Source organism: Rhinatrema bivittatum, chromosome 7 (genome assembly GCF_901001135.1).
Source record: "Rhinatrema bivittatum chromosome 7, aRhiBiv1.1, whole genome shotgun sequence".
Classification (NCBI taxonomy): Eukaryota; Metazoa; Chordata; class Amphibia; order Gymnophiona; family Rhinatrematidae; genus Rhinatrema; species Rhinatrema bivittatum.
This window is the reverse complement of record NC_042621.1, coordinates 115,443,075-115,456,583: the sequence shown is the minus strand read 5'-3', so window position 1 is coordinate 115,456,583 and position 13,509 is coordinate 115,443,075. Positions and strand designations below refer to the sequence as shown.

The following is a 13,509-nucleotide window of genomic DNA, read 5'->3' as shown; positions in this document are numbered from 1 at the left end:
AGGCCTGATTTGACAAACTGAAGAGTAGTAAATCACCTGGACCGGATGGGTTACAACCCAGGGTTCTGAAGGAACTGAAAAATGAAATTTCAGATCTATTAGTAAAAATTTGTAACCAATCATTAAAATCATCCACTGTACCTGAAGACTGGAGGGTGGCTAATGTAACCCCAATATTTAAAAGGGCTTCAGGGGCAATCCAGGAAACTACAGACCAGTTATCCTGACTTAAGTGCCAGGAAAAATAGTGGAAAGTGTTCTAAATATCAAAATCACAGAACATATAGAAAGTCATGGTTTAATGGGATAAAGTGAGCATGGCTTTACCCAAGGCAAGTCTTGCCTCACAAATCTGCTTCACTTTTGTGAAGGGGGTTAATAAACATGTAGATAAAGGTGAACTGGTAGATGTAGTGTATCTGGATTTTCAGAAGGCATTTGACAAAGTTCCTCATGACAGGCTTCTAGGAAAAGTAAAAAGTCATGGTGGCGATGTCCTTTCGTGGATTACAAACTGGCTAAAAGACGGGAAACAGAGAGTAGGATTAAATGGACAATTTTCTCAGTGCAGGGGAGTGGGCAGTGGAGTACCTCAGGGATCTGTACTTGGACCCGTGCTTTTCAATATATTTATAAATGATCTGGAAAGGAATATGACGAGTGAGGTAATCAGATTTGCAGATGATACAAAATTATTCAGAGTAGTTAAATCACAAGCATATTGTGATAAATTGCAGGAAGACCTTGTGAGACTGGAAAATTGGGCATCCAAATGACAGATGAAATTTAATGTGGATAAGTGCATGGTGATGCATATAGGGAAAAATAACCCATACTATAGTTACACAATGTTAGGTTCCATATTAGGAGCTACCATCCAAGAAAAATATCTAGGCGTCATAGTGGATAACACAGTGAAATCATCAGTTCATTGTGCTGCAGCAGTCAAAAAAGCTAACAGAATGTTGGGAATTATTAGAAAGGGAATGGTGAAAAAAAACAAAAAATGTCATAATGCCTCTGTATCGCTCCATGGTGAGACCGCACCTTGAATACTGTGTACAGTTCTGGTTGCCACATCTCAAAAAAGATATAGTTGCGATGGAGATGGTTCAGAGAAGGGCAACCAAAATGATAAAGGGAATGGAACAGTTCCCCTATGAGGAAAGACTAAATAGGTTAGGGCTGTTCAGCTTGGAGAAGAGACGGCTGAGGGGGGGATATGATAAAGGTGTTTAAAATCATGAGAGGTCTAGAGCGGGTAAATGTGAATCGGTTATTCACTCTTTCGGCTAATAGAAGGACTAGGGGGCACTCCATGAAGTTAGCATATAGCACATTTAAAACTAATCGGAGAAAGTTCTTTTTCACTCAACGCACAATTAAACTCTGGAATTTGTTGCCAGGGGATGTGGTTAGTGCAGTTAGTGTAGCTGGGTTTAAAAAAGGATTGGATAAGTTCTTGGAGAAGTCCATTACCTGCTATTAATTAAGTTGACTTAGAAAATAGCCACTACTACTACTACTAGCATCAGTAGCATGGGATAGACTTAGTTTTTGGGTACTTGCCAGGTTCTTATGGCCTGGATTGGCCACTGTTGGAAACAGGATCCTGGGCTTGATGGACCCTTGGTCTGACCCAGTGTGGCTTGTTCTTATGTTCACCTCCTAGAGCCTCAGTTTAGTTGCTAATGATGCTGCTGAGCTGTCTGTATCCATATTTTAAAACAGTATTATTAGTGGCTTTTTGCTCGGTAAGAAGGGGAAGCAAAATGCAGGTCTTTTCTAGTCTCTCCTTTCCTTTGTTTTTTTTTTCCTGAAAAGTTGGTTCTAAAAACAGTACTACACTTTGTCAACTTGGCATTTATTTATTTGTTTTCTTATACCGATGTTCAACTAGTGTTCTCACACCGGTTTACATCCCATGTGATTGTTCTTCTGATACTGACCCACAACCTAAGTTGGAGTTGCAAAAGGACTTATCCTCTTTTGATGTTAATAGATGTCTGAAGTTCTTCTTACACAGAACCTTTGCAGTCTGTATAACTGAACAGTTAATTGTGCTCCATGAGCCACATAAGAGTAAAATCTGTATCCAAGGACTCCTTTGCTAGATAGGTAAAGGATGTTATCCCAGGACAAGCAGGATGCTAGTCCTCACATATGGGTGTCGTCACTGAACGGAGCCCAGGCGGGAAAGCTTTCTGTCAAAGTTTCTAGAAACTTTGGCTGGCCCTGTGAGGCCACTGAGCATGCCCAGCATGCTATGATATTCTCTGCCACAGGTGTCTCACTTCAGTCTTCACTTTTCCGCGCTGCCGTTCGCACCGCGGACTGATAGCCCTACCATTTGGGAATCTCTTTTTTGACTGAAAAGTCATTTTTTCAATATATTCTCTGTCACGGGGAAAGTCTCTACCTCGCCGGCTGGTGAGTACTGTCTTTTTAAACAAATTTTCGGCTGAAAATTTTTCACACACACACGTTCGTTTCATCGACAGCCGTCGATCGAAAATGGTGACCGGTTTCAAAAAATGCCCGGTCTGCAACCGAAATATGTCTATCACCGATCCGCATTTGGAATGTGTACTGTGCCTCTGGGAACAACACGATGTCAGTACATGCACCAAATGTGCAGAAATGACGGTCAAGGGACGAAATGCCAGGCAAGAGAAGATGGAACACCTCTTTTCTCTTCAGCTAATCCCTTCTCCCTCAAAAGCACCGAGGTCGTCTCCGGCTAGAGCAACAAAAAGAATTTTACTGAAAAAACCGCATCCGGATGGATCCGGTGATCGTCCGTCCTTGCCATCGTCTGTGATCTCCACAAAGTCGGCAGAACGTTCAAAAACCAAACATCGCCATCGATCATCGTCCACATCGGTGTCCCAGGACGAGTCGATGCCAAAGTGGCCTAAACATCAAGATACGTCAGTGGTTGGGCCTTCGCCGTCACCGATACCTACGACGTCATCTTTGGACATCGCGGCACCGCCACCGCATACACCATCGGTGTCTTCACTCACACCACAGCCAGAATTGTCTACACTTATTAGACAAGCTGTTCTACAAGCTCTACAGGAGCAACAAGTTCCGACAGGCCTGTCGATGCCGACCTCCGGGTCAATGCCGATACCCTCGATATTGATGCCGATACCCTCAGTATCGATGCAGATGCCCCCAGCATCAATGCCGATGACTCTGACATCGATGCCGATACCTCCACCGTCAGTATCGATGCCTATGTTTTTTCCTTCAACATCGATGCTGGTGATAACACCGATGACAACAATATCTCTCCTTCCAAGATCCTCAACGGGTTTTATCACCACAACACCGAGGCTCCAAACACAATCTCCATCGATGTTATCTCAAATTCCATCGATGATTCCAATGACAGCATCCCTGCCACCACCTGATCAACCACTAGAAATACAAGATGAGGCATTTTACCGTCGCCTCCTACAAAGATACCAGAATGTCATCGACAACTTACCACCTATCACCCCAAGAACAACAGTGCTGAAATTTTCATCGATGATCCTCAACCTGGACCTTCAGGGCTTCATGTCCCACCAGCACCAACAACTCAGACAACTTATAGGGAAGATTCAGAAGACTCCTGGGATGACAAACCCTCTCAATTTTCCTCTGAGGAGTTCATGTCCAATCCTTCTTCTCCTGACCGAAGGAAGAAGTCACCCCCAGAAGATCTTTCCTTCTCATCATTCATACAAACTATGTCTGATTCCATTCCATTTAAGTTGACTGCTGAGGAGGACACAAGAGCACAAACCCTTGAAGTATTACAGTTTGTGGATCCACCCAAACAGGTATTAGCAGTACCTGTACATGAAGTCTTACTGGATCTTCAGAAGAGAATCTGGGAACACCCAGCTTCTATCCCTGCAGTAAACAAAAGAGTGGAAACCACCTACATCGTTCAACCAGCTCCAGGGTACCAAAAACAGCAATTGCCACACCAGGCTGTCGTTGTGGAATCAGCGCAGAAAAAATCTAAACATGTGCGCCCACATTCCTCCATCCCACCAGGCAGGGAGCACAGGTTCCTAGACACAATGGGTAAGAAGATCTACCAGAGTGCCATGCTGAGCACACAAAAATCTATGCATATCAGCTCTATATAACTCAACACAAGAGGAATCTCTGGAAAGAGATAAAACAATTTATCACTTCCTTACCCACTCAATTTCAGGAGCCTGCTCAAGCAATTATATCAAAAGGTCTTGAAGCAGGAAAAGACGAAGTAAGAGCAGTGTATGATAACTTTGAAACTGCTTCAAGAACAGCAGCAGCAGGAATCACTGCTCGCCGGTGGGCCTGGCTCAAGGCATCTGACCTCAGGCTTGAGGTCCAAGATAAGCTTGTTGACCTTTCCTGTCTTGGGGACAGTCTCTTTGGAGATAAAATTCAAGAGGCTGTACAACAACTCAAAGATCACACTGAGACCCTTAAACAACTGTCTCAAACCCCTCAAGAACCTGCTAACCAACCTTCTCGTCGTCCTCCACGTAGGGATGAGAGACTGTCTTATTACAGGCCACGCAGGTATTACCAACAAGCAAATAGGGGTAGATCTACCAGGCCAACACAACGATCCCAAGCCAGACAACCCAGACAGGCCCGTCCACAACCTCCTGCACAGACAGGGCCTGCAACAGGCTTTTGAGGACTCCACCAGAGGACAGTTTCAACCTTGCAATCCCAAGCCAAATCTTCCAGTGGGAGGCAGAATATCCCTTTTTCACACAAATTGGCAAACCATAACTTCAGATCAATGGGTTCTTTCCATAGTCGCCTGAGGTTACAACCAAATTTCACTTCCATTCCTCCAGAATGTCCACCATCATACTGCCAACAACAAAACTCTCACCTTCATCAATTACAAACAGAATTATCTACCCTTCTGAGATCCAAGGCCATTCACCCAGTGCCCTGGACACAGAAGGGCAGAGGATTCTACTCCAGATATTTCCTCATTCCAAAGAAAACCGGAGGTCTACGTCCTATCCTAGACCTCAGAAATCTCAACAAATTTCTAAGGAAAGAAAAATTCAGAATGGTTTCTCTAGGCACCATACTTCCACTTCTTCAAGCAAGGAATTGGCTTTGTTCTCTAGATCTTCAAGATGCTTATGCTCACATTCCAATATACCCTCCTCATCGCAAGTACCTGTGCTTCACAGTAGGCCATCAACATTTCCAATACAAGGTTCTACCCTTTGGACTGGCCTCTGCTCCCAGAGTCTTCACCAAATGTCTAGCAGTAATAGCAAGACACTTACATGAAGAAGGTGTCCATGTTTTTCCATATCTAGACGACTGGTTCATAAAGAGTCCATCTCAAAAGGGAGCAATAACTTCTCTCAATCAAACAATTGCTCTACTTCACTCCATGGGGTTTCTCATCAACTATCAAAAATCCCATCTCACTCCAACTCATCTACTTCAATTCATAGGAGCAGAGTTGAACACAAATCTAGCAAAGGCCATTCTACCTATAGAACGAGCAGAGACCGTCATTCTACTAGCAAAGTCCATTTCCTTACGGACACAAACCACAGCTCATCAGTTTCTGATACTGCTAGGTCACATGGCCTCCACAGTTCATGTTACTCCTATGGCAAGGCTAGCCATGCAAGTTACCCAATGGACTTTAAGGTCACAATGGATCCAAGCCATTCAATCACTCCACTATCCAATTCAAGTAACCCACCTACTAAGATCATCTCTACTTTGGTGGACCAGCAAGGACAACCTGTGCAAAGGCCTACCTTTCCAACAACCAGTCCCAGAGATTACTTTGACTACAGATGCATCCACCTTGGGTTGGGGAGCTCATGTAGACAATCTCCACACACAAGGGACTTGGACAAAACTCGAAGCAACAGATCAAATCAATTTTCTAGAACTTCGAGCGATACGTTATGCACTGCATGCGTTCCAGCACTGCCTTTCCCACAAGACTGTTCTCATCCAAACAGACAACACATTGGCCATGTGGTACATCAACAAACAGGGAGGTACGGGCTCTTATCTCCTCTGTCAAGAAGCTGCACAGATTTGGGGCTGGGCCCTGAACCACTCCATGTCCCTACGAGCCACTTATCTAGCAGGCATTCACAATATAGTGGCGGATCGACTCAGTCGTCAATTCCAACCACACGAATGGTCCCTGGATCCTGCAGTAGCAACCAGGATATTTCAACGTTTGGGTCAACCAACAATAGACCTCTTTGCGTCACATCTGAATCACAAAGTGGACAAGTTCTGTTCTCTACACAAACAGAGCAATCAGCCAGCCAAGGACGCCTTTGCTGGCCCTTGGAACTCAGGCCTACTATACGCGTATCCTCCAATACTGCTCATAACCAAAACTCTAGTGAAGTTACAACAAGACAAAGGGACCATGATACTCATAGCCCCACATTGGCCTCAACAAGTATGGTTTTCCACACTGCTAGATCTCTCAGTCAGGGATCCAATTCGTCTGGGAATAGCTCCCACTCTCATAACTCAGGATCAGGGCCGGTTGCGCCATCCCAACCTTCAGTCCCTATCCCTGTCAGCATGGATGTTGAAAGCTTGATCTTACAACCGCTCAATCTTTCATCCCATATATCTCAAGTGCTTATAGCTTCACGTAAACCTTCCACACGAAAAAACTATTCTTCTAAATGGAGGAGATTCACTTTGTGGTGCTAAGCAACAGATATAAATCCTTTCACTTGCCCCACAACCTCTCTACTGGATTACTTATACCATCTTTCGGAATCTGGTCTCCAGACTTCATCTGTAAGAGTACATTTAAGTGCAATCTCTGCTTACCATAACAAGATAGGAGATGCACCTATATCCACTCATCCTTTTGTAAGTAGATTTATGAGAGGTCTAACTCAACTTAAACCACCAATTCGAAAACCTGTCCCAAGCTGGGACCTGAATTTGGTACTAACAAGACTCATGCGCTCTCCTTTCGAACCCATAGATTCCTGTGATTTAAAATTCCTCACATGGAAGACTATCTTCCTCATAGCCATTACTTCAGCTAGAAGGGTTAGTGAGTTACAAGCACTAGTCACCTACGAACCTTATACAAAGTTTCTACATGACAGAGTGGTTCTCCGTACACATCCAAAATTCCTTCCCAAGGTAGTTACGGAATTCCACTTGAACCAATCAATAAATTTACCCACATTCTTTCCAAGACCTCATGCCCATCGAGGGGAAACAGCCTTACACACCCTGGACTGTAAGCGTACACTCGCTTTCTACTTAAACCGTACTTCAGTCCATAGGAAATCCACTCAGCTTTTTGTTTCTTATGATCCAAACAAACCGGGTAAAGCAATGGGTAAACATACCCTATCCAGTTGGATAGCAAATTGCATAGAGTTCTGGTACGAACAAGCAGGCCTTCCTCTCCAAGGGCGAGTAAAGGCTCATTCAGTAAGAGCAATGTCAACATCAGTAGCACATTTTCGTTCAGTGCCAATCTTAGACATATGCAAAGCAGCAACATGGAGTTCTCTTCACACTCATTCAACAGCAATACCTCACTGTTGCCTCAATACAACATGACTCAGCCTCTAGCTCGCTATTCACCCATATGTGAGGAGTAGCATCCTGCTTGTCCTGGGATAAAGCAAAATTGCTTACCTTGTAATAGGTGTTATCCCAGGACAGCAGGATGTAGTCCTCTCCGAACCCACCCGCCACCCCGCGGAGTTGGGCCTCAGACCTTTATTATTTTATTTTTGCTAACGCTTTATGCTATTTACCAGACTGAAGTGAGACACCTGTGGCAGAGAATATCATAGCATGCTGGGCATGCTCAGTGGCCTCACAGGGCCAGTCAAAAGTTTCTAGAAACTTTGACAGAAAGCTTTCCCGCCTGGGCTCCGTTCAGTGACGTCACCCATATGTGAGAACTACATCCTGCTGTCCTGGGATAACACCTATTACAAGGTAAGCAATTTTGCTTTATCTTTGAGACCTGTAAGGTAGATAATTTATCAGAAGCTTGAATCAGCAAAGGCTTATTCTACTAGAGCTATATCTTCTTCTCAGGCAGAGAGAGTAGTGGCTTAACTGACATATCTGCAAGGCAACTAGCTGGAAATTAGAACATACTTTCACTAAACATTGTGGGGTAGATTTTCAAAGGGTTACGCGCGTAACCCCCGAAAACCTACCTCAAACCCCCCCCCCTGCGCGCGCCGAGCCTATCTTGCCTCGAGCAGGAGTAACTTTTGCAACAATGGTGGGGGGGGTTTAGATAGGGCTGGGGGACTGGGGAAGGGAGGGGAAGGTGGGGGAAGGTGGGGGGAGGCGGAGGGGACGGAGGCCGGCTGCGCGCCGACCCCGGATTTTAACAGATATGCGCGGCTACACGCGTATCTATTGAAATCCGGCATACTTTTGTTTGCGCTTGGTGCGCGAACAAAAGTATACGCGCGCGTACTTTTATAAAATCTACCCCTATGTGTAGATGAAACTTTTGGATGTAGAGTTCTTCAGGCTATCATCAGCCTTCCTTAGAAGGGGGACTACTGTGATAGATCCCATCTAATGCCATGTGGGGTGAGATACAGTATTTATTTATTTATTTATTTATTTAATAATTTATAATCCACAAATCTTGGCAGAGTATTATATACATACACAGTAAAGCAATTAATTTACAAACAGTAATGCAAATAATAGGAAATGGAGCACTGAAAAACAGCAAGCACACAATTAACCTGCAAAACCAGAGAATGTATAGCTAGGACATAATAGTGCAGAGGCCTTAATAGGCAGGGAAAGCTTGAGAAAAAAGGTAAGTTTTAAGCAGCTTCCTAAATTGAAGCAGATCCCCCACACTTCTGATATCCAAGGGTAAGTCGTTCTAGTCGTTAGACCCAGCTATACTGAATATCTTATTATGTAACGTGGCCAAACAGACTTACTTGATAGAGGGGATTTCTAATAGGTGTTGAGAGGAAGAGCATAAGGTCTGAGGGGAGGTATGCACAAATGGAGTCTTCAGTACTAGATGGTGCAAGCCCATGCATGGCATTAAAAACCAAACTTTACTCTCCAAACCAAGGGGAGCCAATGCAGGTTTTTCAAAACGGGAGATATGAACATGCAAAGAGAAACCAGAGATCAGCCTGGCTGCTGAATTTTGTATAAAATAACACTTGAAGGTTGATGAAGGAAGTCCTAGGAACAGAATGTTACAATAATCCAGATCAGATAGAATAAAAGATTGAACCACAGTGCAAAAATCCTGTGGACATAAAATGGGCTTTAGGGGTTAGAGAGTCCGGAGTTTGTGATAAGTTGATTGCATTACAGAATTAATATTGGGACGCAAAGATAAAGTAGAGTGTTTATAAGCCCCAAATTGTGAGCAGCCAGAGAGATGGGGATGGAATGAAATTTCAAACGAAGCTCATGGGGATGTCCAGTTGAGGGACCCGAGACAGATTTTTATTTGACAGGAATGTTTGTACCAAAAATTTGCTAAATACTAATCCAATAATTCTTCCTTCTATTGGAGCTGAATATGAGCTCGCTGAATTATTATACAAATATCTTTTGCATAGAGCAACATTGGAATCTGCCATGGATGGCTGTTTCCTGGCACTCCTAGCAATAGTTATTTAGAGAACCTCTGTATCACTTGCCCAAGTCATAGACATATCTGAGGCGGTATACAAAAATGCACCAAGAATATGTGACATAAAATACAATATAAAAGGTGTGTGACATAAAATACAAACAATCAATATATTTGCTGTTGGTGAAAAATAAGGAAGTAGACTGAAGGAAGGAAATTGTGATAGCTTCGCAGATCCCAGAAAATCTAAATATGTCTCAGAACCAATGCTAATTCTAGATAGATATGATGAGGTGAAATTCAAGATGAGAACAGAAAAGTATTGCACAGAAGCCAATGCACAATAAGAATCTCCCCACTTATTTTTGTCCATGCAGGTGTGGACTTGCCTATGCCTTTGAAAAGCGAGTTGGATGAACTTCAGGAGGAGGTGACTAGGAGAGCACGAGAGCAAGAACTACGCAGGAAACAGGAGAAAGAGCTGGAGGCTGCCATGGGTTTCAACCCTCGTCCAAGCAGGTTCATGGACCTAGATGAGCTTCAGAACCAGGGTAACTACAATGGATTTGTTGGAGATGCATTTATATTATGACATATGCATATCTTCACGGGGTAGACTTCCGATACGTTGACCATTTGCAGTTTTTCTTGTTAAAGTTCACATCTGTATATTTATGTATTATTTTGTTCAAAAAGCCTGTTTTTCTCCTCAGTTCACTTATGGTTCCACTAGGTGGTGTTAATCCTCAGTTTGATAGCATGAAGCTGAATGTTTCAGCTGCATGTCTATGTCAGCAGAGTTTACCTATGCTATTTGTGATCAAAGGCTATCGTCTTGAGTCCAAACAGACTCAAACCAAAGTCTACTATGTCACAGTGCACAGTTTTTTTACTAGCTGATAGGCTTGACCAAGTTAGGCAGGTGTATTATATGCAGTTTCCTCTTTCTCTGAAGAATAGTTGATTTCCACTGCTACTCCTTCACCACTATCTGTAACCTGCAAATCTTTGAAAGGCTATATGATTTTTCTTTGCACTAAAATTTAATACTTCCCATGCTTTTCCCATGCTAATGTGTTCCTTGCCTGTGCAAAGAGGAAGGCCTTTACAGTACTTGCATCCCCTTTAATTACGCAGATTTCCTGAGGAATAGTAACCCTCAGGTGCTGACAGCTGTAGCTAACAGGAGAGGAATTGAAAGTAAGGAAAATTCCATTTTTCTTGAAATACTAAAAAGAAAAACTCAATATTTGTCTGAAAAAAATTGAAGTGTAATTAGTAGATGTAAAATTGAAAAAATAATTAAATGGTTTGCTCCATCCAGCCATTTCTGAAAAGCCAGCCCAAATGCAAACCTAATTAGGATCCCAAATGTACTTTCTTATATACTCTGAGCTTTCTGTCTGCAGGTTCTAAAAATGGTTAAGGATAAGGGTAGGGCATAAATTATGAGTTAAGTGGAAAATTCTGGAAAGAAAAGAGAACAAACTGAAATGGAAAATGCTGCCTATTGCAGGGAGGACTGACAGCTTTGAGAGGTCCTTACAGGAGGCAGACTCTGTCTTTGAGCAATCCTTACGGCTGGAACAGAAGGGTGATTGCGCAGCGGCTTTGGCTCTCTGTAATGAAGTGATATGTAAGTAACCCTTAACAGCCTGCGCTTCTAAACTTTCACTAAATTTAATAATCTCATAAAGTGGGACTAACGTTGGGTGATTGATTTTAAGATAAATTAGAGAAAGAAGACAACCTTTACACTACCTTAATTGATAAAATGTCCAGAGGGGCTAAATTCATGTTTGGTGTGAGTATTATTGAAAATGTGAAAATGGATCCATTTTGGATCCTCTGGATGGAGAGCATACCTGGAAACTTTTGGGTTTTGCTCACCCTGAGATTAAAATGCATCGCATAAGAAAGGGAATCCATTCAAGAGTTTCTGCTATACACAAGGGGGCCAATATAAGGCACACTGTTACCATATGTTTTTACTTCTGTTTTACCATGCATTTTTCTGTAGCAAGTTAAATCTGTTGGTTAACAAGGGTCTTAACTCCTTAAAAAAAAAAAAAAACACAAAAACGCATGAGTAAAAACCTTCTTTTGTAAAAGAAGGCATTAACTATTCTCCAGCGATGCAGGGAGGTACATTAAAGTGCAGACAACTTAAAGCACATTTTCTTAATGCTGGAAATTTAACTCCTGGGTACAGAGCAGGAGTAAAATTGAACTTATATTTCTGGTGGCCATGTATTACATACAACAAAGTAACCTCACTATATATATATATATATATATATATATATATACACACACACATATACTTATATTCTCTATGTGGGAATTTTAGGCCATCTAACACTCAATATATAGCTTTGGACAATTTAAGACTACACTTAAACTTTTCTGTTTTTATCAATCTTGTTTAAATATCTCATCAAAAAGATTTTATTGTAAATAATTTAAAAATTGACAATATATTGCTTCAACATTATCATTCTAATTTATACAAATACATAGAAAAATTGGTTCTTACCTGCTAATTTTCATTCCTGTAGTACCACGGATCAGTCCACACTGCTGGGTTTTGCCTCCCTTCCAGCAGATGGAGACAGAGAAAAACTTTGAGAGCGTCCCCTCTTAAGTCAGTGTGCCACCCGCAGCTCTTCAGTATTGAAACTACGAAAGCAGAAACATTTAGCAAACATGTCAAGCAAGAGACAAGAAAAAACTAGATTAACTATGTACATGAAAAAACATAATAGCCAGATAAGGAGAAACCTGTACCCTTCTTCATCAGAATAATCAGACAATGAGAGGACTCTCAAAAGAAATAAAAACTGGCCACTCGTCTGGGTGGGCATATAGACTGATCTGTGGTACTACATAACTACAGGAATAAAAATTAGCAGGTAAGAACCAATTTTTCTTTCCCTGTACGTACCCAGATCAGTCCAGACTGCTGGGATGTACCAAAGCTTTCCCTATTTGAGGTGGGACCCTGAGAGTCCCGCTCGAATGACACTACTCCCAAAAGTGTTGATGTCCGGTGCTTAGACGTCCAGACAGTAATGCCTGGAAACAATGTGCAGAGATTTCCAGTTCACCACTCTGCAAATTTCTTGTGGCAAGACCAGCTGGCACTCTGCCCAGGAAAAAGCCTGGGATTGGATCGAATGCACTTTTAAACCCTCCGGAACTCGCCATCCGCGACATATATAAGCGGAAGCAATGGCATCTTTGAGTCAATGGGCTATGGTCACTTTTGATGCTTTCTGACCTTTCTTAGCACCACTCCATAGGGTGAAAAGATGATCCGAAACCCTAAAGGCATTAGTAACCTCGAGATATCGTAACAGGACCCTCCGGACATCAAGTTGCTTCAGTTCCCTAGCGTGAGGCGCATATAGCTCAACATCAGGAAAAGCGAGGAGTTCCACTGACTGATTTAAGTGGAAAACTGAGACAACCTTGGGAAGAAAGGAAGGGACTGTTCTGAGTGAGATTCCAGAATCAGAAATCTGCAAAAAGGGTTCCATGCAAGAGAGATCCAGAAGTTCTGATACTATCCTAGCAGAGCATATCGCCACCAAAAACACCGCCTTAAGAGTCAGATCCTTTAACAAGGCCCTCTTCAGAGATTCAAAAGGAGCATCACATAAGACCCAAAGGACCAAATTAAGGTTCCAAGACGGTCAAACTGGCCGGACTGGGGGATTTGGATGCTTCACCCCTCTGAGGAACCATACAACATCTGGATGCTCCGCCAAGGTTGCGCCATGAATCTTGCCTCTCAGGTACCTCAAGGCCGCCACCTGCAATCGAAGGGAATTAAATGACAAGCACTTGCTTAGACCCCTCTGTAAGAATGCCAGAATCTG

At 42.7% G+C, this 13,509-nt stretch overlaps 1 protein-coding gene across 14 annotated transcripts in view; it reads left to right on the top strand.

The window, feature by feature from the left end:
• USP54 (ubiquitin specific peptidase 54) overlaps positions 1 to 13,509 on the top strand; it is a 533,711-nt gene that overhangs the window by 409,702 nt on the left and 110,500 nt on the right. For all 14 annotated transcript variants that reach the window (XM_029608960.1, XM_029608959.1, XM_029608954.1 and 11 more), the window contains 2 exons: positions 10,006 to 10,179; positions 11,145 to 11,264. In XM_029608960.1, the coding sequence (XP_029464820.1) occupies positions 10,006 to 10,179; positions 11,145 to 11,264 (294 nt within the window). The remainder of the gene's footprint in view (positions 1 to 10,005; positions 10,180 to 11,144; positions 11,265 to 13,509) is intronic.